Source organism: Sus scrofa, chromosome 3 (genome assembly GCF_054392235.1).
Source record: "Sus scrofa isolate SSC_HxYL_T2T_F1_AM1 chromosome 3, Sscrofa_HxYL_maternal_Yorkshire_Landrace_v2.0, whole genome shotgun sequence".
Taxonomy (NCBI): domain Eukaryota; kingdom Metazoa; phylum Chordata; class Mammalia; order Artiodactyla; family Suidae; genus Sus; species Sus scrofa.
Window position 1 is genome coordinate 7,314,286 of NC_139385.1, and position 25,532 is coordinate 7,339,817.

General features: G+C 43.1%; 1 protein-coding gene and 1 pseudogene across 1 annotated transcript; one reads left to right on the top strand and one right to left on the bottom strand.

Moving 5' to 3' along the window:
• The first annotated feature begins 2,172 nt into the window (after positions 1-2,172).
• On the top strand, positions 2,173-3,153 carry LOC146404359 (olfactory receptor 2AE1-like). Its single transcript, XM_085016199.1, has one exon. The coding sequence runs from the start codon at positions 2,173-2,175 to the stop codon at positions 3,151-3,153; it is 981 nt and encodes a 326-aa protein (XP_084872325.1).
• A 795-nt stretch (positions 3,154-3,948) lies between these two features.
• Positions 3,949-25,532, bottom strand: part of LOC146404360 (vomeronasal type-2 receptor 116-like) — a 38,149-nt pseudogene continuing 16,565 nt past the window's right edge.

Sequence of the window (25,532 nt, forward strand, 5' to 3'; positions counted from 1 at the left end):
TCCCGTGAACCCTTGCGACAGGAGAAACAGCACATAAATGGAGCTAGAAACACTGAGGAGAGACCACATCCCCAGCAATGTGGGGTTTTGCCAAGTATCTGCTGCTGTAACTGAGTCCTCAGAAGGCAGCCCCATTGCTCTACAAGCCACTAGTTTCAGGGTGAGGGAGCCTATGGCAAGGCCAGTGGATTCCTTGGGCAAGGGGCCCATCCCCACACTTGATGTACTATGAAAGGAGCTCCTTAGGCAGAACCTGCTCCAATGATGAATAGAGCTTCTTGTATATCCACAGGGGGTTGAGTGGCAGCATAGTTCTAGGGAAGGAAGGCAAGTCCATCTCCAGAGTGTCCAATCCAGTCAGAATAAAGTAATTTCCCTGCCTTAATGGCAGCCATCAATATAATGCATCTACCACCCAGTATCTGGCTGATTCTGCTGGGGATGGTGCCACAGCAGGGATCTGTGTTGGTCTCTGGGCTTGGCAGATGGGGCCCCAGCAGTGGCTGAGTGTAGACTGAGTGGACATCCATGGTCAATGGAAGGTTCTGGGCCCACATAGAGCCTCCACCCATGCTGCCTGGTCACTGTGTTTGTGAGTCTATCAGCATCAACAGGAGTGACTGAGAAAGCGAGCACTTGATGTCCACAGATGGGTCAACACTTGGAAAGGGTGACTCATTCCATGGACAATAGTCAAGAGTAATTTCTTCCCTGTTTTCCTAACACTGCGTACATATGCTTGGTTGTATGCTGGATAGTTCTAGTAGGCAGAAGGATGACTCTGCTGTGTTCATTGTGGGATCATGTGTGTTTTAAGGAGATGAGTACATGTGCCACCTTGACAGGAGATCCAGTCTGTGGCTGTTGTGATGTGTCGCCTGGGCTAGGATACCCGTCATTTACCAGAACCCCTCTCTTGTGAGTGTCAGGTTAAGGTGGGTTCAGGGGAGATGCTCTGGAGTACTTCCAGGCAAGAATAGGTGCAGCCGTTCTTATCATTGACGACACTGCTGCTGATCTGCTTCTGATCTGCTGACTCACTTCCCTGGTGGGAGGTGGCTGTGGGCCTGCAGTTACTCTACCTTTCCCTGGATCCTGCCGTAGATGCTCTGATGTCTGGGCCAGGAGTGTATGTTTAGACTCATTAAGCAGGGCCTCAGGGTGTGCAAGAGAACCCTGCCACCAAGTCCAGAAGGGACCTGGGTTTCAGTCTGCCTTGTGGGATTACCTGGCATGTCTGTGGGTTCCAGCCTGACCTTGATCCATCATCTTATTTTTCTTTTCAGCTGCACCCACTGCCTTTGGACGTCCCCAGGCCAGGGATCTAACCTGCTTCACTCCAATAACCAGAGCCACTGCGCTGACAATGCCTATTACTTAACCCTCTGAGCCACAAGGGAACTGTCTCACTGCACTTAATATCCATCTTTCCTGACTGGCTGCTTGCCCCATGGACTGCAAGTTCCAGCATCAGACACAAAGCTGACAGCCTTACATAGACCTGCTTAACCTGTTTTCACAGTCAAGTAAGGACAACTTTCTGCACAAACCATTAAATGTGCATATGTATAAATCTTTCAGTGGTTCAGCTTCTCTGGTTAAGCCCTGACTGATATATGAAATAATCTGAAAGATTACATTGATATTATATATAAAATTTAGAGTATGCATGCAAAGCATATGCATATTATGTACACTTATAAAAGACAATGGTATATATACATGTGTGTCTACATAATTCTTCCTTAGTGAGGAGAGACTCTGTTTAGAAGTTTGGCTCTAGATATTTTGGAACTTCAGAGTGAACAGTGAGCAGAGAGAACATATACATGAACCGATATATGAAGTTCTACATTTTAAAGAACAATTATTTCAACAATTAGAGCTGTTGAATAATTAGTAATGGAAGAAAAATTTAAACCTTCTTTCAAAAATAAACTCCTACTGTATAGCACCGTGATAAACTATAATAGAAAAGTTATGAAAAAGCACTTGAATCACTTTGCTGTACAGGAGAAATAACACAACATTGTACATCAACTATAATGCAAGAAAATTAGAAGAATTACTTTCTAGATCAAAAGACGCTTCTGTCAGGTTGGATGAACCCCAGTATTTCCCAAAGCACTTTGGTCCCCACTTCCTCTTTCCCCAGGGGCAGAGACAGGGGACATGGGGCAGAGGAATCAGACCTCCTCTCTGGCTGACTTCATCCTGGAAGGGCTCTTTGATGACTCCCCGGCCCACGCTTTCCTCTTCTCCTTGACCATGGTGGTCTTCCTGGTTGCGGTGAGTGGAAACACCCTCACCATCCTCCTCATCTGTGCTGACCCCCGGCTTCACACCCCCATGTACGTCCTGCTCAGCCAGCTCTCCCTCATGGATCTGATGCATGTCTCCACCACCATCCCCAAGATGGCCATCAACTACCTCTCTGGCACCAAGTCCATCTCCTTTGTGGGCTGTGCCACTCAGTACTTCCTCTTTTTGTCTCTGGGTTGTGCTGAGTGTATTCTCCTAACTTTCATGTCCTATGACCGCTATGTGGCCATCTGTCACCCACTGCGTTATGCTGTTCTCATGAACAGAAAGGTGGGACAGATGATGGCTGTTATGTCTTGGTTGGGAGCATCAGTATACTCCCTCATTCACACAGTGATCTTGATGCACTTCCCTTTCTGTGGGCCCCGGAACATCCACCACTTCTACTGTGAGCTTCCAGCAGTTGTGCAGTTGGTATGTGGAGACATCACTGTGTATGAAATCGCCGTGTACATTGGTGACATCGTCCTGCTCCTTCTCCCCATCGTCCTGATTTCTGCATCCTACGTCTTCATCCTCCACAGTGTCATTCGCATGCACTCAGCTGGGGGTAAGAGGAATGCCTTTGCCACCTGTAGCTCTCACCTCACTGTGGTTTCCCTCTGGTTTGGCGCCTGCATCTTCTCCTACATGAGGCCCAGGTCCCAGCACACTCCATTGCAAGACAAAGTGGGTTCCGTGTTCTACAGCATCGTTACCCCCACCCTGAATCCTCTGATCTACACTCTCCGAAATAAAGATATAGCTAAGGCTCTGAAGAGAGTGCTGGGGAGAGAGACGATCACTCAAAACCCCAAAGTGCAGTTGCCTGAGTGTGCATCAAATGGTTAAAGCTCCTTAAATTGTCAAAGATTTTTTAAGGGACCAATCCCTGAGAACTGTTGCAAAAGGGAAATGCTTAACAGACATTTCCAGTATTCAATCTTGGTCTCAGGGGTATTGAGAGCATAGAGTACTACAACACCATAGAGAACTACCTTAGTTCATTTGAGCTGCCCTAACAAAAATACCATAGAATGGGATGGCTTAAACACCAAACACTCAGTTCTCACAGTTCTGGAGACTAAGAGGAAGGTCAAGTCATGAATGTTCTTGACACTCTCGAGTTTCTTTTGGATCTCATTTTGAAAGTGACCTTCTCCAAACATGGCTCCTTATGATCCTATTTAAAGCAGTATCTTCATTCCGTGTCCCCTGTTTGTACTTTGTGAACCTCATTTGCATGATTTGCACAATGTGTTATACTGTACTCCACTTACTGTTGGCTGTATTAGAATGATACTTTCAAGAGGGCAAGGGCCCTGCTATGATTGCTATTTCTCACTCAAGCTGGGAACCAACATGACATGACTTAAATTGTGCACTATTTACTGCATGGATTAATTAGGGAAAATGGCCAAGCCTCCTTGTTATCTCAATTGACATGAATGATATTCAATTGAGGGGAAGTGGATTATATAAATAAACATTACAACAGATCCCTTAGTAAGAGTCATTTTCTACGATAGCCATGTATTAATCCCCTGTTACTCACGGATCTGACATCTCAGTGAACTGTCCTGGAGTCTAATGGGCTGAGGGATGCCAAAGTGATGGACAGATTTCTATTCCTATTTCTTGCTTCTTCTAGCTGTTAAACGCTTTGTTCAGCTTAGTGACCATCTTCAGAGGAGTAACACAATATTTGCAAGCAAGGTTATGCTTTCTTTGACAGGCAGGTATTTTCCCTTTGAGAAAGAGCCTTTTGGCATCCTCAAGATGATGAGCTAAGATGGGCTGTTCATCATGAGCTGGGGCCATATTCACCACTAGCCCTCAGGTTGTATTTGCCTTGTAACACAGCACAATCAAGGAGAATTGATTTTTACAGAAACGACGCCTGGCTTGTTTTGGAAGACATAAGCATGTTGAATAAACGGCTAGGTCTCAATCCCAGTTAGCAAGAGTTGGTCTTAGAGTTCCTGTTGTGGCTCATCAAAAATGAATCTGACTCGTGTCCACGAGGATACAGGTTCTATCCCTGGCCTCGCTCAGTGGGTTAAGGATCTGGCATTGCCATGAGCGGTGGTGTAGGTCACAGCCATGGCTCAGATCTGGCATTGCTGTGTCTCTGGCATAGGCCACTGCCTACAGCTCCAATTCAAACCCTAGCCTGGGAACCTCCATGTTCTGGGAGTGCAGCCCTAAAGGGACACACACACACAAAGAGTTGGTCTTTACTCTGCTACCTCTCTCTCTCTAGTCAGATAAATATGGCCTTGTCAGGAATGCTATTAAGTTATTATAGAATGAAACAACCTAAGGTAAGTCGATGGGTGGCTATTCATGTATTATTTGCCAAAAATAAAAGAGGACAGTGTTATATCCCCCTGTCCTCTTGAGAAGAGATATAACTCTACATAATTGTAATCATTTTGATATATTCTGGATATTAATCTCCTATCCCTTTTTTTTTCTTTCTTTCTTTGGATGACTTGAGGCATATGGGTTTCCCTAGCCAGGGATCAGATCCAAGCCACTCTTTCACCTATGCCTCAGCTGTGCAAAGACAGATCCTTTAACCCACTGCACTGGACAGACATGGAACCTCTCAACCTGCATGCTAGTGCTGCAGAGACCCCGCTGATCCCACTCTACCACAACAGGAACTCCTATTAACCCCTTCTTTGACACAGGGATTACAAATATTTTCTGTCATTCCATAGGTTGCCTTTCACTCTGTTGATTCTGTCATTTAATAAAGGCAAGCTTTACAATTCTGCTACTTTCTCATTTATGTAGTTTTCGTTTAGTTGTCTGTGGTTTAGGTGTCCTATCCAAGAAATCTTTGTGAATGCACTGCCATGAAGGTTCCCCTTAGATTTTCTTCTAAGAGTTTTATAGTTTGAGCTCTTACATTAGGTTCTTGGTACATTTTTAGTTAAATGTTGTATATTGTGTAAGGTGAGGGTTCAACTTCATTCCACTTTCCATAGAAATCAATTGGATAACAAATAATTTATCTAAGGACGTGAAAGATTTGCACACTGAAAACTACAAAACTGCTGAAATAAATTAAAGGGATCTAAATGAATGGAAAGATACCCTGTGTTCATAGATTAGAAGACTTAATATTGCTAAGATCACCTTCTTACCACAATGATCTCTGAGTCAAGGCAATCACTATCTAAACCTCAACGGCATTTTTTTCAGAAATAGAAAAACCTACCCTAATATTCACATGGAATCGAGGGACCTAAGTAGCCAATACAATTCTGGAAAAGGCTAAAACTGGAAGACTCACACGTCCTTATTTTGAAACTTACTACAAAATTATACTAATCAAAAGAGTGTGACCCTTCCATAAATATGGATGGATAGAACCATGGAATGGGATAGAGACCCCCAAAAAATAACCTCACAGGTGTGGCCAGATAATTAGCATCAAGGACACCAAGATCATTAAATGGGAAATGGACAGTTTTGTCACTAAATTGTGCTGAGGAAACCAGATAGCCACATGCAAAAGAAATGTAAGTCCCTTTCCTTACCTCACACAAACGATTAAGTGAAAAATGTGTCAAAAACCTAAATGTAACAGGTAAAACTATAAAACTCTTAGGCGAAAACACAGGGAAAAGCTTCACGATAAGAGATTAATATCCAGAATATATAAAGAATGAATAGAATTCAAAGACAATGAAAAAAATTAAATTGGTTCCCAATTAAAATAGGGCATAGGACTTGCAAAGACATTTTCCCAAACAAGTTATACAAATGGCTTACAAGCACATGAAACGATGCTCAATCTCCTTTGTACCCTGGGATGTGATTTAAGAAAAACCATCTCCTTTTGGATTAAAGCATTGAAAGTAAGATCTGAAACCAAATATGTGGTATAAGCTCCTGGACATCAGTCTGGACAATATTTTTTGAGTATGACACCAAAAGCAACAAAAGCAAACATAAACAGGTGGGACTGCATAAAACTAAAAAGCAGAAGCCTTTCATATCAGGGTAAACCATCAAAAAAGTCAACAACCTGGAGCACGAGAGAAATATTTGCAAATCATGTATCTGATATGGGTTTAATATCAAAAATACATTAGAAGCTCACACAATAGCAAAAGCACAATAAGACTTAGAACTGGACAGTGGAACTGAATAGACTTTTTTTTTCCAAAGAAGACACCCACATGGCCATGAGGAATAGGAAAACGTGCTTAACATTACTAATCATCAGGGAAATACAACTCAAAACCGCAAAGATGTAGCACCTTGCATCTCGGAGAATGGCCCTTATCAAGGAAAAAAACAGGGAGTTCCACTGTGGCCCAGGATCCACGAGGATGTGGGTTTGACCCATGGACTCGCTCAGTGGGTTAAATATCCAGTATTGCCTTGAGCTGTGGTGAAGCTCATAGACGTGGCTCAAATCCAATGTTGCTGTAGTTGTGGAGTAGGCCAGGAGTTGTAGCTCTGATTTGATCCCTAACCTGGGAACTTCCATATGCCACAGGTGCCACCCTAAAAAGCAAAAAGAAAAAGTTGAAAAGAAAGAAAGAAAAGAGAACACAGGTAAGTGCTGGGGAGGAGGTGGAGAAAAGGGAACCCTCCTGAGTTCTTGGTGGGAGTGTACATTGGTAAAGCTACTATTGAAAAGAGTCTGCTTATTCCTCAATAATTGCAAATAGGCCTACAATGTGATCTAGCAATTCCAGTTCTCTGTATATATTCAAGGGGGTGAAATCACTATCTTCAAAATGTGTCTGCCCACCCCCTCATTTACTGCAATATTATTTATAACATCCAAGACAGAGAAAACAAGTGTCTATTTATGGATGAGTGGATAAAGAAAATGTGACATATATATATATATATGTGTGTATATATATATATACATATATATACACACACACACACACACATATATATACAATGGAATATTGTCTAACAATAAAAAATTAGGATTTTTTCCATTTGCAACAAGATGGAAGAAGCTTGAGGGTATAATTCTAAGTGAAATGAGTCAGACAAACACAAATACTTTCTGATATCACTTATATGTGGAACCAAAAAAAACCTCTCGAATTTTATTTGTGTATTTATTTGGGCTGCACCTGTAGCATGTGTAAGAACTTGTGCCACTGCAGGGACTGAAGCTGCTGCTGTGAAAAGGCCAGATCCTTAACCTGCTGTGCCATAAGAGAATTCCAAAAACTCTCAACTCTCAGATACAGAGAACAGATTAGTGACGCCAGGGTTGGTGCTCAGGGTAGAAGAAATGGGTGAAGGTGATCAAGATTAAAACTTCCAGTTGTAAGGTAAATGAGTTTGAAGGATTTAATGTAGGGCATGGTGACTATAGTTAATCATGTAGAATTGTGTATTTGAAAGCTGCCAAGAGAAAGGACTTTAGAAGTTCTTATAACAAGAAAAATATTCTATGTGAGGTGCTAAACTTAGTGTGGCAATCATTTTGAAATACACACACATAGCAAATCACTATGCTGTGCACCTGGAGGAATATAATGTTCTGTGTCATTTATAGCTATTAAGAAAACCAAGTCTCACTCTTTAACAAAAACAAACATCTGTTAACACAATCAGCTGCCACCACATGCTTATTGAGATGACTATTCTTTAAAAAGCAGAGATTAGTAAGTGTTGGGAGAGATGCACAGGCACTGCACTACTTGTGCACTCTTGGTGGGAATGTAAACTGGTACAGCCATCAGAGCAAACGTTTTGGTGGTACCCCCAAAAATGAATAATAGAATTACCTCGTGATCCAGAAATTGCACTTCTGGGTATATGCCCCAGAGAATTAAAAGCAGCATTTCCAAGAGCTATTTGCACACCTTTGTTCACAGAAGTGTAATTCACAACAGCCTAGAAGTGGAAGCAACTCAAGTGCCTGGTGATCGATGAATGCATAAACAAAACGTGGTACATGGACAAACAAAGGAATATGATTAAGCCTGAAAAAGGAAGAAAATTCTGACATATGCTACACATGGATGAACCTTAAGGAAATTATTTTAAGTGAAATGAAGTCTTCATCAAAAGACACATTCTACTTTGTTTCTCGCAGAGAAAGAAAGTAGAATGGTGGAGCCAGGGGATGGGGAGTTGTCCCATTCTTATAGACTTTTATTTTGAGAAGATCAAAAGGGTTCTGGAATTTGGTTGCACCATCGTATGAATGTACTTACTATGGAACTGTGCACTTAAATATGGTTAAGATGGTAAATTTTATATTATGTATCTTTGACCACAATATGAAACATTTATGTAAAATCTTAACGGGTTGAATACAGGTCACTCTCCTCATTAATGAGATATTTATTTCAATTTAAAAAAGATATAATCAAAACCCACCAACATACATTTTAGTGAAAAAAAGAGATACTAGAAACATTTCCAACAAATCCAAGAATGCAAAGCTCACACTTTCTACTACTAGTAAGCATTATGTTAAAGACTCTCATTAATACAGTTGTAAAGAAATAAGTATCTGGAGCAGAAAGAAACCTGTTATTATTTGGCACACCTTAGAATTCAAAATAATCAATTTAGAACTCATAGAAGAAAACCAGTAAGCTCAAAAAAGAACAAGACACAATACATTACTCAACAACCCACATAACTAGAGATGACTCATTAATATAATAAGTATAAGAAAGCGTTAAGAAATAAAATGAAAAGGCTAGGAGAAATGGAGAGTTAACCTGCATTCCTGAGTGGGAAATTTTACCACAGAGAAGTCAGTCCTTCTTCAAATTCATCTATGAAATCAAAACAATTCCAATCCAACTGTTCTACGGTGTATTATGGACCTTACCAAGACCCTTCAAAAATTTGAGAAATTGGAGTTCCCATCGTGGCGCAGTGGTTAACGAATCCAACTAGGAACCATGAGGTTGCGGGTTCAGTCCCTGCCCTTGCTCAGTGGGTTAACGATCCGGCGTTGCCGTGAGCTGTGGTGTAGGTCGCAGATGCGGCTCGGATCCCGCATTGCTGTGGCTCTGGCGTAGGCCGGTGGCTACAGCTCCGATTAGACCCCTAGCCTGGGAACCTCCATATGCCGCGGGAGCAGCCCAAGAAATAGCAACAACAGCAACAACAGCAACAACAACAACAAAAGACAAAAAAAAAAAAAATTTGAGAAATTTATTATGAAAAAACAAAATAACCACAAAGCAGCAGTACCAAAATACAGCTGTTATCAGCAGTCAGGACATACTATGAAATCTAGGAAGTGAAAAGAAAAGAGTAATCATTCAAGGAAAGAATCAGTGAAAGAAGAGTTGGTGCAGAACATAGACTTATATCCAGGGATGTAATGAACATGACCAGGGCATTCCAAATCAAGGGAAAAAATGATGCCAGAACAGACAGGTACCCATGGCAAGGTGTGGGGAGACAACTCTTCAGGGTTTTCTTTAATTTTCAAGCTTTTTAATTGTCTTAGGTAATACACACACACACACACACACACACACACACACACACACACACACACACACACACACCATCCTAGAATATTTATTTTCGCCCATACTGGTTTTCCCTTTAGTCTTGGGAGGATATTCCTCTCAGACCTGAGGAGGATGTGATAGCACTTGGGGGCAAAGATGCACCCCAGTAACCCAGCACTGGAAGCCAAGATGCAAAAGACTTCCACCACTACTGTGACCTTCCCCATGGAGCTATTGTACACAGGGAGAAATGTGATCCAGACACTACAGAACAACAGCATGCTGGATGTCAGCCACTTGGCTTCATTTAAAGTGTTGGGTAGGTTCCTGGCCGGGAAAGCCAAGGTGAAGCTCAAGAGGGCCAAGGAGCCTCAGTATCCTAAGGAAAGATACAACATCATGGCAGAGCCCTTGTTGCACATGACAATCAGGGGGGCAGGCTCCAAATGTGCATCTATGTCCATGAAAGGGGGAGAGGTCCCCAACCAGACTGCACAGAAAGTCCCTTGAATCAGGGAGCAGATGGCAATGAGGGCACTGGGGGCCCCTGAGAGCAACCACTGCCACATCGTTCTCCCTGGGGTTGTGACCTTGAAAGCCAGGACCACAGTGATGGTTTTAACCAAAGTGGTGGAAACAGCCATGGTGAAGATGACCCCAAAGGGCGTTTGCTGGAGGAGGCAGGTGGCAGTGTTGGGACGGCCAAAGAAGAGGAAGGAGCAGAGGCAGCACAGGATGAGGGAGATGAGCAGGATGTAGCTGAGAGCCTGGTTATTAGCTTTGACTCTGGGGGTGTCCCTGTGCTTCACAAAGACCCCAAGAGCCCCAGCTGTGAGCACAGGCAGACCAAGGGCTGTGCAGGCCAGGACCATCCCCAGAGGATCTCCACAGGCCAGGAAGGTCACCACCTTTGAGAGGCAATGGTCTTGGTCACTATTAGGGCACTGATCCTCTGCACACCTCACACATTGCTTCATATCTGGCAAGAGAAGTGACGTGCCATTACCGTGGGTTCAGTGATTCTCATGAGCTCTTCACATACTCACATTTGCTCAGAAGACTCTAATTCAACAGCAAAAAAAGGAACAGCACAGAGAGAAAAATTCCAAGGTCACGATGTCTAGGTTCACCTGGTATATCAAAGGCCAAGGAGCCTTCACATCATCTGTTTTATTAATCGTCATATGCCAGACAACAAGTTTTTTTTCTTTGAAATTGTAATGACAGGAATTCTCTTGTGGCTCATCTGGGTTGCTGCTGTGGCCCTGGTTTGACCCCTGGCCCAGGAACTTCTATATCCTTCAGGAGTGGCAAGAAAGAAAGAAAGAATGAATGAATGAACATCAACTGCTTCACTTAAATATGAGCAGAGTAGGACATCCCCTGGGTTCATTCACTCAAAAGCAAGCATCTATTGTCAGCCTGCTGTGACCCAGCTAATATCCCAGGCTTTGCAGATCTAGAGAGGACCAAGACACACCCCCACTAAGAAGTTTCCCATTGACAGTATTTCTGCTATATCCACACTACTGCAAACCTCTGTCCTAGGCATGGTCACTTTCACTATTATTGTTGAGACTTGGGTAACTCAGCAGTTGCTTTAACAGAATATCTCCCTAATAAGGTTCCCTGCCTTCTGCCTTGAGTCCCTATCGTCCATCATGTATTCCCTCACAGTTCTGACTGTTGCTCTTATTTCAATACTTTGATACTACTTTCTTGATTCAAAAGCCACATAATGCCATTTGCAGCAACATGGATGTAACTAGAGAATCTCATCCTGAGTGAAATGAGCCAGAAAGACAAAGACAAATACCATATTATATCACTTATAACTGGAATCTAATATCCAGCACAAATGAACGTCTCCTCAGAAAAGAAAATCATGGACTTGGAGAAAAGACTTGTGGTTGCCTGATGGGAGGGGGAGGGAGTGGGAGGGATCGGGAGCTTGGGCTTATCAGACACAACTTAGAATAGATGTACAAGGAGATCCTGCTGAATAGCATTGAGAACTATGTCTAGATACTCATGTTGCAACAGAAGAAAGAGTGGGGGAAAAACTGTAATTGTAATGTATACATGTAAGGATAACCTGACCCCCTTGCTGTACAGTGGGAAAAAAAAAGCCACAATTACTCTCAAGTTCTTCTACAACATGATTCCCCAACATGAGCACCCTTTAGAATCCTATGGAGGGATCATGAAATCAGGTTGCTGGATCCCGCCCCCAGTGCACTTTCTGCCTGAGAAACCCAGAATTTCCATTTCTAACACATTCCCAGGTCATGCTGATGCTGTTGGTATACGTAGGACACTGTGAGAACCACTGTTCTAGACGGAGTACAAACTCCTAGCCATGAAACAAAGCTCTAATTCAGAGCTCCCATTTTGGCTCAGCAGGTTAAGAACCCCACTAGTATCTATGAGTATGTGGGTTCAATTCCTGGCCTTGCACAGTGGGGTTAATATCTGTCATTGCCATGAGCTGCTGTGTAGGTCACAGATGAGGCTCGGATCCCTCACAGCCACAGCTGTGGCTGTGGTGTAGGCTGGCAGGTGCAGCTCCGATTCAACCCCTAGCTCAGGAACTTCCATATGCCAGCGATGTGGCTGAAGAAAGAAAGAAAGAAAGAGCTCTGTAATTATCTACATTCTACCCATTGCTCCCACAGGGACTCCCTACCACCCATGCCCCAGCATAGAATAGGGAGGCTTAAGAAACCAACATCCCTGTGCAGCTGTGACACTCTAGGCAATGTGCTTGCTAGAATATATCTCACTGGGTTTTCAGAGAACCTTGGGAGGTAGAGAGATAGAAGCAACTGCTTTGCAGAAGAAAATAATTGAGGCTTAAAGGCTGATGTAAGGCACCTGAGATCATGGAGGCAGTGCGAGCAGGGCTGGGATGTAGATTCAGGACTGAGGGGCTGAATGAGGCCAAGGCAAATAGGTCACCCAAAGGGGTGAAATTGAAGCTGGATTCTCTTTCAGGCACCAGACCTGCCCCTGCCTGACCCCAGGCGCCTCTGTGAAGGTATATGTCCTGCCCCTCACCTCCCTTACTGAAGTTCTGGCCCCACTCACTGTAGTCTGATTTGAAAGCCTATGCTCATTCCCTCATGCACTCTTTTGCTAGTTTTCATGTTCATCTCAACCTTTTCTCTTGAAAAGCTCTCATTCCCTTAGAATATCAGGATTCAGAGATATTTCTGTATTGTGATGCATTTTCTCCAGAGGATTTTATCAAGATTTAATTTCAGAACTATATCATGAAAAGGGAAACCATACACCAATCTCATTTACAAAATACTATTAATAAAATCGGAATAACCTTTGGAATAAGTTAATCATGTTCATTAAAGAAAGACTGCATCGCAGTCAATTAGGGCTTTTAAAATATTTTCAAACCAACAAATTTGAAGGAACATTCAATTTAGAGTTGGAGAATGGAGTCCAAAATAGTCCAAATACTGGCAAGATGTTTATATTCAATTATACGAAACAAAAGCAAACAATACAATTCATAAGCTTTCCTCTTTAGGACAAATTATGGGATGGGTCACAGTGAGTGAAGATTACCTGGTTCCTGAAGGCTTCACGGAATTCTCAGGTCCTGTCTGGACCGCATGGCCTTTTGGTGAGCAGCCCTTTGAGGTCCTTCATGACTACAAAGACCTTAAGGGAAACCTCCCTTCAGCTCAACACGCCCCTGTGTCCTCACACCTGTGAACCTCACACACACGTTCTCTTCTTCCTGGGACGTCACTTCCTCCCTTTCCCACACGATTAATTGTAAACACCTGTCTCTACACTGGCCTTGACTCATCTCCCCTGAGTAGCATTCCTTGCCTGTGTAAGGCTTATTGACTCCATAGCTCCCCAACATGCCCTATTTTTTATGTCTGTAATCTCATTTTACACTTTATTTCCCTTTTCTTTACATTCTGCTGATCTCATTAGGCTGGGGATGTTCAAGTACAGTGCGGTTTATTTGCAAGAGAATAAGATTTGGAGTTAGAAGTACTCAAATTTGGGCTCTTCCACTTCCTAGGGGTCTGATCTTATTAATTTGTTAAGAAATTATTCAATACCTGGAAACAAGGCAAGAGGATGACAAGTGCTTTTGGTGGCATACCCCAGCATCATTTACCAAGCCAACGCAAGGCTTAGGTATTTCTCCAGCAAAAGGTTTCTCTTTGACTTTGGGATTTACCATTTCATTAGAGCTCAAACACTGTGAAGTTGCAGTTTGATCTATAGATCTGATGAACCAGTAGAAAGATAATCCCAAAGTTTATGGTTTTATCGTAGCTCATAGGCATTTTCTATCTGACCTATCAATTGTGTTCTAACATGGTTCTCTTCATGTCCTATTGTCAAAAGTGCTTTTACTGGCGTTTCTGTTGTGGCTCAGTTCTAGCAAACCTGACTAGTATCCATGAGGATGCAGGTTTTATCCCTGGTCTTGCTCAGTGGGTTAATGATCCTGTGTCGCTATGAGCTGAAGTGTAGGTGGCAGGTGTGGCTTGGATCCTGTGTTGCTGTGGAGGTAGTGTAGGTTGGCAGCTGCAACTCCAATTCGACCCCTAGCATGGGGCACTCCATATGCTGCAGGGGGAACCCTAAATAGTAAAAAAAAAAAAGCCTTTATTGATGAACAATGTAAACCCATTTTGCCACAAGCCTTGGAACAAATTATATAAATGCTAATGTAGTTGTCCCATAAAAATCTTTGATACATGTGTATTCCATATTTTGGGGAGTCATGGTTTACCTTTTAAAAATATTCTCATGGTAAAATGGTCATGTTGATAACATCTGCTGACACAGATTTTTTTAATGGAAAAAAGCAGGTATGCAGGTATGTATCTATAACTCACTCTCCCAATCTATGCTAATTGCAGATCACATTACATCCTTGGACATGGGCTGTGCATCTAACTGACAATATATATCTGTTGCAGGCATACATTGTTGCATACAAAGGCAGTTATTCATTTGGCTAAATTCTCAACAATGAGATGAGACAAAAGAGCCACGCTTTTGCCTTCCAATTTGCTTTTTTTTCAGCCACATTAGATTTTTTCAAGTCCTCAAAGGGTGGTGGAAACATACCACTTTAATTATTTTCTCCAAGGAAATCTTCCTCCCTTCATTCAGCTAATAACATGCTTATGTCTTTGACAACTCAGTAATAAACTTGCATCCTTTGTGGAAATTTTTCTGAACCCCAAAGTCATGTCAACGACTCCCCACATCTCTGTATTAGGCCCCCGTTCCTCATGGTCACTCCCCCACCTACCTCCCCTCCTGCCTTTGACCTAGCGGAGCTCAGGGAGGGGTGAGCAACCAGGAAACCAGGATGTGTCCTCAGCCCATTGTACCACAGTGGCCCCCAGCAGGAATACACAATGTTTTCCCACTTGTGAAACCACACAATTGATTTCTGGACACTTCCTTGAGTTATGAGTGGTGCCAGGCCCTGGAGAAAGGAAGCTGCATAAGATACAATGTTTAGTGTGACTGGGGTGTGCTTGAGAGAAACACAAGAAAACCAAGCTACTAACACTAACACATATTACCTTGTACAGTCACAACAAACATAGGTCTATTTGGGACGATCTTTTGAAAATATGACCTTGGGAAGGTCATGCTAAGGGTCCCAAAGATGAGTAAGAATAAAACAAAGAAAGAAACATTCTTTCCTAAGGAGGATTACTAGCTTGAAGAGTGAAATTACTGAGTAAATGAAAGAAGACCTTGGATAATACTGTCCTATTCTAGGTCCTTTCCATTTGCAGGGACAAATAGGCATAGAGTGGAGTGGGTGAGGAGGAGAGTCCCCAGATCAGTACCCGTGGCATTGGACACCTCCTTCTCTGGGGAGCACATGCAGTCAAAGCAGCAGGCAGCCTTTCCCCACTGGGGAGCTTGCCTCCATCCAGGGCCACAGCTCCTGCTGCACACACAGTGAGGAGTCTCAAGAAATCTGAGGAAAGTCTTGTTAAAACCTGCACACGTGGTCTAGTCCTGGGTCCCCAGAATGTTTCAGGGACAACCAACAAGTGTGAGTTTTAAAAAAGCAGCCCATCCATTTCCTAGCCTGGATGCTTTTCTCTCCTGCATGAAGCTAACTCTACCGAATGTTAGAGGTAAAGTCTTGATTAGATGTATTTTCCCCCCATGTGTCAGGTACTAGGAGAGGACAACTATTCAAGGTAGAGGGAGCTGAGACCATTAATCGGGTTGGAAGTGGGAGTCTGTGCTACTTCTATTGAGCACGCAGAGATCACTAAGGGCTCATGGCCAGGATGTTCTAAAGAGCTATGTATCATCAATAAACCCAATGGCCTGCTCCATCAACTCTTCATGTATGGAAACATCTGGACCACCTGGAGCCTGGGGGGAAAAGGAGAGGACAACTATTCAAGGTGGAGGGAGCTGAGACCATTAATCGGGTTGGAAGTGGAAGTCCTTGCTTCTCCTCTTGAGCAGGCAGAGGTCACCAAGCACTCATGGCCAGGCTTTGCTAAAGAGCTATGTGTCATAAACATTCAGCAATGAGAGAGGACAAAATGGCGGAGGAGTAGGGGGACACGCTCGCCCTCTCCCACAAACACAACAAAAAAAGCACATCTACAGAAGAAATGACTCGCACAGAACAGCAACCAATCGCTGGCAGAGGAACCTAAACTCCAATAAAGGCAAGAAGTTCGTGACATTATTGGGCAGAACGGGAGAAAAGAGGAGAGTGAGAGAAGGTGAATCCGAGCGGGACGGGCGCTCCCGAAAGGGAACTGCGGAGGAGAAAGGGATCCCGCACCCTGGAAAGTCACCTACCGGCCAAAGATCAAATGAACCGGAGGAATCCCCAGATGCAGAGAAGAGTGTAGCAGTAAGTCGGAGTACGGAAAAGCCGATCAAGAACCCAACGGACCATCTGAACTACGGGCACAGTCACCAAAAATTGAGACGCCTGGGTGGGGGCTGGGCACCGAATCCTCGGCTCCAGAGGTTAGTCCCCAGGAAAGGGCCAGGGGACGCCTGGGTGGGGGCTGGGCACCGAGACCTCGCCTCTGAAGGTTAGTCCCCGAGAGGGGGCCGGGGGACGCCTGGGTAGGGGCTGGGCACCGAGACCTCGCCTCTGAAGGTTGGTCCCCGAGAGGGGGCCGGGGGTCGCCTGGGTGGGGGCTGGGCACCGAGACCTCGGCTCCAGAGATTAGTCCCCGGGCTAGGGGGGCGGGGAAGAGCGGAAACTGCTTGGGAGGTCTAGAAACCATTTGACGGGGCAGAGACTGCCTGGGAGACTAGAAAACAAAGCTGTCGCAGAGGAAGGGAGCAATACTCTAGGGGCGGGGAAGTGGAAAGCCGCCTCAGAGGGAACCTGGGAGAAGAGCCTGGTCTGCGCCTGTGCTGGGGAGGGGAGAGAAGAAGGGGTGGGTCCCCATAGAATACCCCCCACGCCACAGCAAGCTTACAGGCCCGCTAGCTAGCAGAAAGCTGTGGTTCCCAGTGCATTCCCTCCCCCCACCCCCGCCACCCCCTACGCTCTCGCCGAACCTGGGGCTGCCTGCCATCCAGGAGGGCTGGCCTCAACAATTGCCTGAAGCCTACCACCGCAGGGGCTCTCCCTGCACAGGCCTGCTTGCCCTTTGGAGGGGCTACACTTCCACAGAGCAGCACCAAACACCACCAGCCCCCTAGAAAAGGCCTGCAGCCCAGAAAAGCTAGAACAAGCCTAGCCAGGCCGTGAATAGATCGGCCTAATTCTCTGACGGTTTTTCTGAGACGGGCTGCCCCGGGGAGGAGCCTCCTGGGTCTCCAAGGGCCTTGCTACCCGCCCAAGACCCCAGGGGGTGCTAAGACCTAGTGGACCAGCTGCATAGGACTGCCAGCTCCAGGCAGGACCCCCTGCAGCCCAGAAAAGCTGCAACAAGCCTGGCCGAGTTGGGAAAAGATCTCAGACGGTCTTTCTGAGTCGGGCTGCCCTGGGGAGGAGCCTCTTGAGTCTCCAAGGGCCATGCTACCTGCCCAAGAGCCCAAGGGGTGCTAAGACCTAGTGGACCAGCTGCATAGGACTGCCAGCTCCAGGCAGGACCCCCTGCAGCCCAGAAAAGCTGCAACAAGCCTGGCCGAATCGGGAAAAGATCTCAGACGGTCTTTCTGAATCAGACTGCCCTGGGGAGGAGCCTCTTGAGTCTCCAAGGGCCCTGCTACCCGCCCAAGCCCCCAGGGAATGCTGAGACCTAGTGGACCAGCTGCATAGGACTGCCAGCTCCAGGCAGGACCCCCTGCAGCCCAGAAAAGCTGCAACAAGCCTGGCCGAATCAGGAAAAGATCTCAGACGGTCTTTCTGAATCGGGCTGCCCTGGGGAGGAGCCTCTTGGGTCTCCAAGGGCCCTGCTACCCGCCCAAGCCCCCAGGGGGTGCTGAGACCTAGTGGACCAGCTGCATAGGACTGCCAGCTCCAGGCAGGACCCCCTGCAGCCCAGAAAAGCTGCAACAAGCCTGGCCGAATCGGGAAAAGATCTCAGACGGTCTTTCTGAGTCAGGCTGCCCTGGGCAGGAGACTCTTGGGTCTCCAAGGGCCCTGCTACCCGCCCAAGACCCCAAGGGGTGCTGAGACCTAGTGGACCAGCTGCATAGGACTGCCAGCTCCAGGCAGAACCCCCTGCAGCCCAGAAAAGCTGCAACAAGCCTGGCCGAGTTGGGAAAAGATCTCAGACGGTCTTTCTGAATCGGGCTGCCCTGGGGAGGAGCCTCTTGGGTCTCCAAGGGCCCTGCTACCCGCCCAAGACCCCAGGGGGTGCTGAGAACCAAGTGAAATCTCCGACCATCGTGGGGTGGACCTCCCAGTCCTGTCTGTCCTCAGGAAGTCCTCCTTTGCTTCAAAGAAACACTGTTAGTCCCATCAACACTCCAGAAAAGCCACACTGCCTCAAAAAAGATTGACCAACAACGCCAGCCCTCAGGAAATATTCCACGGCAGTGACAAGGCAAACACTACCCAATAACGGAGAGTACAACTCCCTCAGGAGAAAGAAGACAACAAGCAAGATGAAGAAGCTGAGAAACCACCCCCAGTCAAACCAACAGGAGAACTCACCTAAAACAGTCAACAATGAAACAGATCTCTGCAGTCAGACAGACCTGGAATTCAAAAGAGAAATAGTGAAAATACTGAAGGAATTAAGAGAAGATATGAACAGTAATGCAGATACCCTCAGAAAGGAGCTAGAAAATATAAGGAGGAGCCAAGAAAAACTAGAACATTCATTTGCAGAGATGCAAACTGAACTAGGGGCAGTAAAAACCAGAATGAATAATGCAGAAGAACGAATCAGTGATATGGAACATAGAATAATGGAAATCACTCAATCTGGTCAACAGACAGAAAACCGAATCAAAAAACTGGAAAGCAATATAAGAGACCTATGGGATAATATAAAGCGGGCCAATCTACGCATAATAGGAATTCCAGAAGGAGTAGAAAAAGATAAGGGAATGGAAAATATATTTGAAGAAATTATCGCTGGAAACTTCCCAAGTCTAAAGGATACTGGATTCAAGATACAAGAAGGACAGAGGGCCCCAAACAAACTGAACCCAAACAGACCCACACCAAGACACATCATAATAAAAATGGCAAAAGTTAGTGATAAAGAGAGGATCCTAAAGGCAGCAAGAGAAAACCAGAATGTTACCTACAAGGGAACCCCCATAAGAATATCAGCTGATTTCTCTACAGAAACACTACAGGCCAGGAGGGAATGGCAAGAGATATTTAAAGTGCTAAAAGGAAAAAATATGCAACCTAGAATACTTTATCCAGCAAGAATATCATTTAAAATAGAAGGGGAAATAAAAATTTTTCCCAACAAACAAAAACTTAAAGAATACAGCAACACAAAACCCAGGTTAAAGGAAATATTGAAAGGGCTTCTCTAAACCAAAATGAAAGGAAGGAAAGGGAAGAAAAAAGAAAAGAAAAAAAAAAGAAGAAGAAGAAGAGGAAGAACTAGGACTGAGGAAGATACAATCAGAGAGCAGTCACTCAAATAAGCCAGCATACAGATTTAATCATGAACATGCTTCAAACAAAATAAAATTAAAAAGAAAAAAATAAAAGAGTCATCAAAACCATAAAATGTGGGCAAGGGATGTTAGGAGGTAAATAACCCTTTTTTGTTTGTATGTATGTCTCTCTTCTTAATTTTAATATAATAATGAAGTGTTTGAACTTACAGGACCATCAGGCTAAAACACACAATTATGGGAAGGGGTTAACATACTTAAAAAACAGGGCAACCACAAGCCAAAACCAAATATTGCATTTGCAAAAAATGAAAAAAAAAATACACTCAAGCAGATAATAACAGGAGACCATCCAACCAAAAAAAAAAAAAAAAAAAGAAGAATGGAGAACCATAGAATCAACTGGAACACGAGGATCAAATGGCAATAAATAATCATCTATCAATTATCACCTTAAATGTCAATGGACTGAATGCCCCAATCAAAAGACACAGAGTGGCAGAGTGGATAAAAAGGCAAAAACCTTCAATATGCTGCCTACAAGAAACTCACCTTAGGACAAAAGATACATATAGATTGAAAGTGAAAGGGTGGGGAAAAATATTTCATGCCAATAGACATGACAGAAAAGCAGGAGTCGCAACGCTCATATCAGACAAAATAGACTTTAAAACAAAAGACATAAAGAAAGACAAAGAAGGACACTATTTAATGATTAAGGGATCCATCCAAGGAGAGGATGTTGCTATCATCAACATATATGCCCCAAACATAGGAGCACCCAGATACATACAACAAATATTAACAGACATAAAGGGAGATATTGATGAGAATACAATCATAGTAGGAGACCTAAATACCCCCCTCACATCAATGGACAGATCCTCTAGACAGAAAACCAATAAAGCAACAGAGATCCTAAAGGAAACAATAGAAAAGTTAGACTTCATTGATATCTTCAGGACACTACATCCAAAAAAATCAGAATACACATTCTTCTCAAATGCTCATGGAACATTCTCAAGAATCGACCACATATTGGGACATAAAGCGAATCTCAATAAATTTAGGAGCGTAGAAATTATCTCAAGTATCCTCTCTGACCACAATGCCATGAAATTAGAAATCAACCACGGGAAAAGCAAATAGAAAAAACCTACTCCATGGAGACTAAACAACATGCTACTAAAAAACCAATGGGTCAATGAGGAAATCAAGAAGGAAATTAAAAACTACCTTGAAACAAATGATAATGAAGACACAACCTCTCAAAATCTATGGGATGCTGTGAAAGCAGTGCTCAGAGGGAAATTTATAGCAATACAGACCTTTCTCAAAAAAGAAGAAAGATCCCAAATTGACAACTTAACCCTCCACCTAAACGAATTAGAAAAAGAAGAACAAAAAAGTCCTAAAGTCAGCAGAAGGAAGGAAATTATAAAGATCAAAGAAGAAATCAATAAAATAGAGACTCAAAAAACAATAGAGAAAATTAATAAAACCAAGAGCTGGTTCTTTGAAAAGGTGAACAAAATTGACAAACCCCTGGCCAGACTCACTAAAAAGAGGAGAGAAAGAACCCAAATCACCAAAATCATAAATGAAAAAGGAGAAATCACAACGGATACAGCAGAAATACAAAAAAACCATAAGAGAATACTATGAACAACTATATGGCAACAAGTTTGACAATCTGGAAGAAATGGACAATTTTCTAGAATCTTACAGCCTGCCAAAACTGAATCAAGCAGAAACAGACCAACTGAACAGACCAATCACTAGAAATGAAATTGAAGAGGTCATAAAATCACTCCCTACAAATAAAAGCCCAGGACCAGATGGCTTCACAGGTGAATTTTATCAAACATATAAAGAGGAACTGGTGCCCATCCTCCTTAAACTCTTTCAAAAGGTTGAAGAAGAAGGAATACTCCCAAAGACATTCTATGAGGCCACCATCACCCTCATTCCAAAACCAGACAGAGGTACCACCAAAAAAGAAAACTATCGCCCAATATCATTGATGAATATAGATTCAAAAATTTTCAACAAAATCTTAGCCAACCAAATCCAACAACATATCAAAAAAATTAGACACCATGACCAGGTTGGGTTCATCTCAGGTTCACAAGGATGGTTCAACATACGCAAATCAATCAGCATCATACACCACATTAACAAAAAAAAAAGTCAAAAATCATATGATCATCTCAATAGACGCAGAAAAAGCATTTGACAAAGTTCAACATCCATTCATGATCAAGACCCTCGCCAAAGTGGGTATAGAGGGAACATTCCTGAATATAATCAAAGCCATTTATGATAAACCCACAGCAAATATAATCCTCAATGGGGAAAAACTGAAAGCCTTCTCACTCAAATCTGGAACAAGACAGGGATGCCCACTCTCACCACTGCTCTTCAACATAATTTTGGAAGTCCTAGCCACAGCAATTAGACAAACAAAAGAAATAAAAGGCATCCATATGGGAAGAGAAGAGATCAAACTGTCACTGTATGCAGATGACATGATTCTATACCTAGAAAGCCCTAAGGACTCAACCCCAAAACTCCTTGAACTGATTAATAAATTCAGCAAAGTGGCAGGATATAAGATTAACATTCAGAAGTCAGTTGCATTTCTGTATACCAGCAATGAAACATTAGAAAAGGAATACAAAAATACGATACCTTTTAAAATTGTACCTCACAAAATCAAATACCTCGGAATACACCTGACCAAAGAGGTAAAGGACCTATATGCCGAGAACTATAAAACCTTAATCAAAGAAATCAAAGAAGATGTAAAGAAATGGAAAGATATTCCATGTTCCTGGATTGGAAAAATCAATATTGTGAAAATGGCCATCCTACCCAAAGCAATCTACAGATTCAATGCAATCCCTATCAAATTACCCATGACATTTTTCACAGAACTAGAACAAACAATCCAAACATTTATATGGAACCACAAAAGACCCAGAATCGCCAAAGCAATCCTGAGAAACAAAAACCAAGCAGGAGGCATAACTCTCCCAGACTTCAAGAAATACTACAAAGCCACAGTCATCAAAACAGTGTGGTACTGATACCAAAACAGACAGACAGACCAATGGAACAGAATAGAGAACCAGGAAATAAACCCTGACACCTATGGTCAATTAATCTTTGACAAGGGAGGCAAGAACATAAAATGGGAACAGGAAAGTCTATTCAGCAAGCATTGCTGGGAATCCTGGACAGCTGCATGCAAAGCAATGAAATTAGAACACACCCTCACACCATGCACAAAAATAAACTCCAAATGGCTGAAAGACTTAAATATACGACAGGACACCATCAAACTCCTAGAAGAAAACATAGGCAAAACACTCTCTGACATCAACCTCATGAATATTTTCTCAGGTCAGTCTCCCAAAGCAATAGAAATTAGAGCAAAAATAAACCCATGGGACCTCATCAAACTGAAAAGCTTTTGCACAGCAAAGGAAACCAAAAAGAAAACAAAAAGACAACTTACAGAATGGGAGAAAATAGTTTCAAATGATGCAACTGACAAGGGCTTAATCTCTAGAATATATAAGCAACTTATACAACCCAACAGCAAAAAAACCAATCCATCAATGGAAAAATGGGCAAAAGACCTGAATAGACATTTCTCCAAAGAAGATATACAGATGGCCAACAAACACATGAAAAAATGCTCAACACTGCTGATTATAAGAGAAATGCAAATCAAAACTACCATGAGATACCACCTCACACCAGTCAGAATGGCCATCATTAATAAATCCACAAATAACAAGTGCTGGAGGGGTTATGGAGAAAAGGGAACCCTCCTGCACTGCTGGTGGGAATGTAAACTGGAACAGCCACTATGGAGAACAGTTTGGAGATACCTTAGAAATCTATACATAGAACTTCCATATGACCCTGCAATCCCATTCTTGGGCATCTATCCGGACAAAACTCTACTTAAAAGAGACACATGCACCTGCATGTTCATTGCAGCACTATTCACAATAGCCAGGACATGGAAACAACCCAAATGTCCATCGACAGATGATTGGATTCGGAAGAGGTGGTATATATACACAATGGAATACTACTCAGCCATAAAAAAGGATGACATTATGCCATTTGCAGCAACATGGATGGAACTAGAGAATCTCATCCTGAGTGAAATGAGCCAGAAAGACAAAGACAAATACCATATGATATCACTTATAACTGGAATCTAATATCCAGCACAAATGAACATCTCCTCAGAAGAGAAAATCATGGACTTGGAGAAGAGACTTGTGGCTGCCTGATGGGAGGGGGAGGGAGTGGGAGGGATCGGGAGCTTGGGCTTATCAGACACAACCTAGAATAGATTTACAAGGAGATCCCGCTGAATAGCATTGAGAACTATGTCTAGATACTCATGTTGCAACAGAAGAAAGAGTGGGGGAAAAACTGTAATTGTAATGTATACATGTAAGGATAACCTGACCCCCTTGCTGTACAGTGGGAAAATAAAATAATAAATAAATAAATAAACATTCAGCAATGAAACTGTGTCGAACCAACCCTCTTTAAACCTGATGGCCCACTCCATCAACTCTTCACGTATGGAAATATCTGGACCACCTGGAGCCTGGGGGGAAAATTGTCCTACTTTCACCTGAAGCCAAGACCATCAGGAAAGTTCCAAAAGTTGAGAATATCATATTCTTTCCCAGAGAGTCTATGCTGATCCAAAAATACCCAATCCCCAGCACTGTTGTTAAACTGGATGCTCTTCAGAAGAGGGTGGAACTGGAGGCGATGTAATAGGGTGGCAGACAGAATTCTGATGAGGACATAGGTGATATATTAGCTGCAGGAGTTCACCAAGATTTTCATTCTTCTTCAATGCAAATTTAAAAGCAGTTACTTCATTAAAAATCAAATGAGGTAATATCTACGAAAGTAACTTAAACTACAATCACAGCATGTTATATACACATACATATATGTAAATATTATGTAATATATAATTTTCTTTGCATATACATATATATAAATTAATGAGATATGATATTTAAATCAGCTAGTATAGTATTACACTCAGGCTGGGCACTTTGTTGTCAGACATTCATTGAGGAGGTACCTGAGAACATGAGAACCAAAAAAAAATAAAGGTAGAAAATTCAGAAAATATTGACCACAGAGTCACATTCAGCCCCACCTAGCTGTCCTTAGTAATCTCTTAAAAGTTCACTTTACTCACCCTCCTGCACTGTTGGTGGTAATATAAGCTGGTACAGCCACTATGGAGAACAGTATGCAGGTACCGTAGAAATCTATACATAGAATTACCACATGACCCAGAAGTCCCACTCTTGGGCATATATCTGGACAAAACATTCCTTAAAAAAGACGCATGCACCTGCATGATCTTTGCAGCACTATTCCCAATAGACAAGATATGGAAACAACCCAAATGTCCATCGACAGATGATTGGATTAGGAAGATGTGTTATGTATACATAATGGAATACTACTCAGCCATAAAATGAATGACATAATGCCATTTACAACAATATGGATGGAACCAGAGACTCTCATACTGAGTGAAATCAGTCAGAAAAAGACAAATACCATATGATATCACTTATAACTGGAATCTAATATCTAGCACAAATGAACATCTCCTCAGAAAAGAAAATCATGGACTTGGAGAATGGA

Coding starts and splice junctions, on each gene's coding strand:
- LOC146404359 (XM_085016199.1), top strand. CDS start 2,173: ATGGGGCAGAGGAATCAGACCTCCTCTCTGGCTGACTTCATCCTGGAA.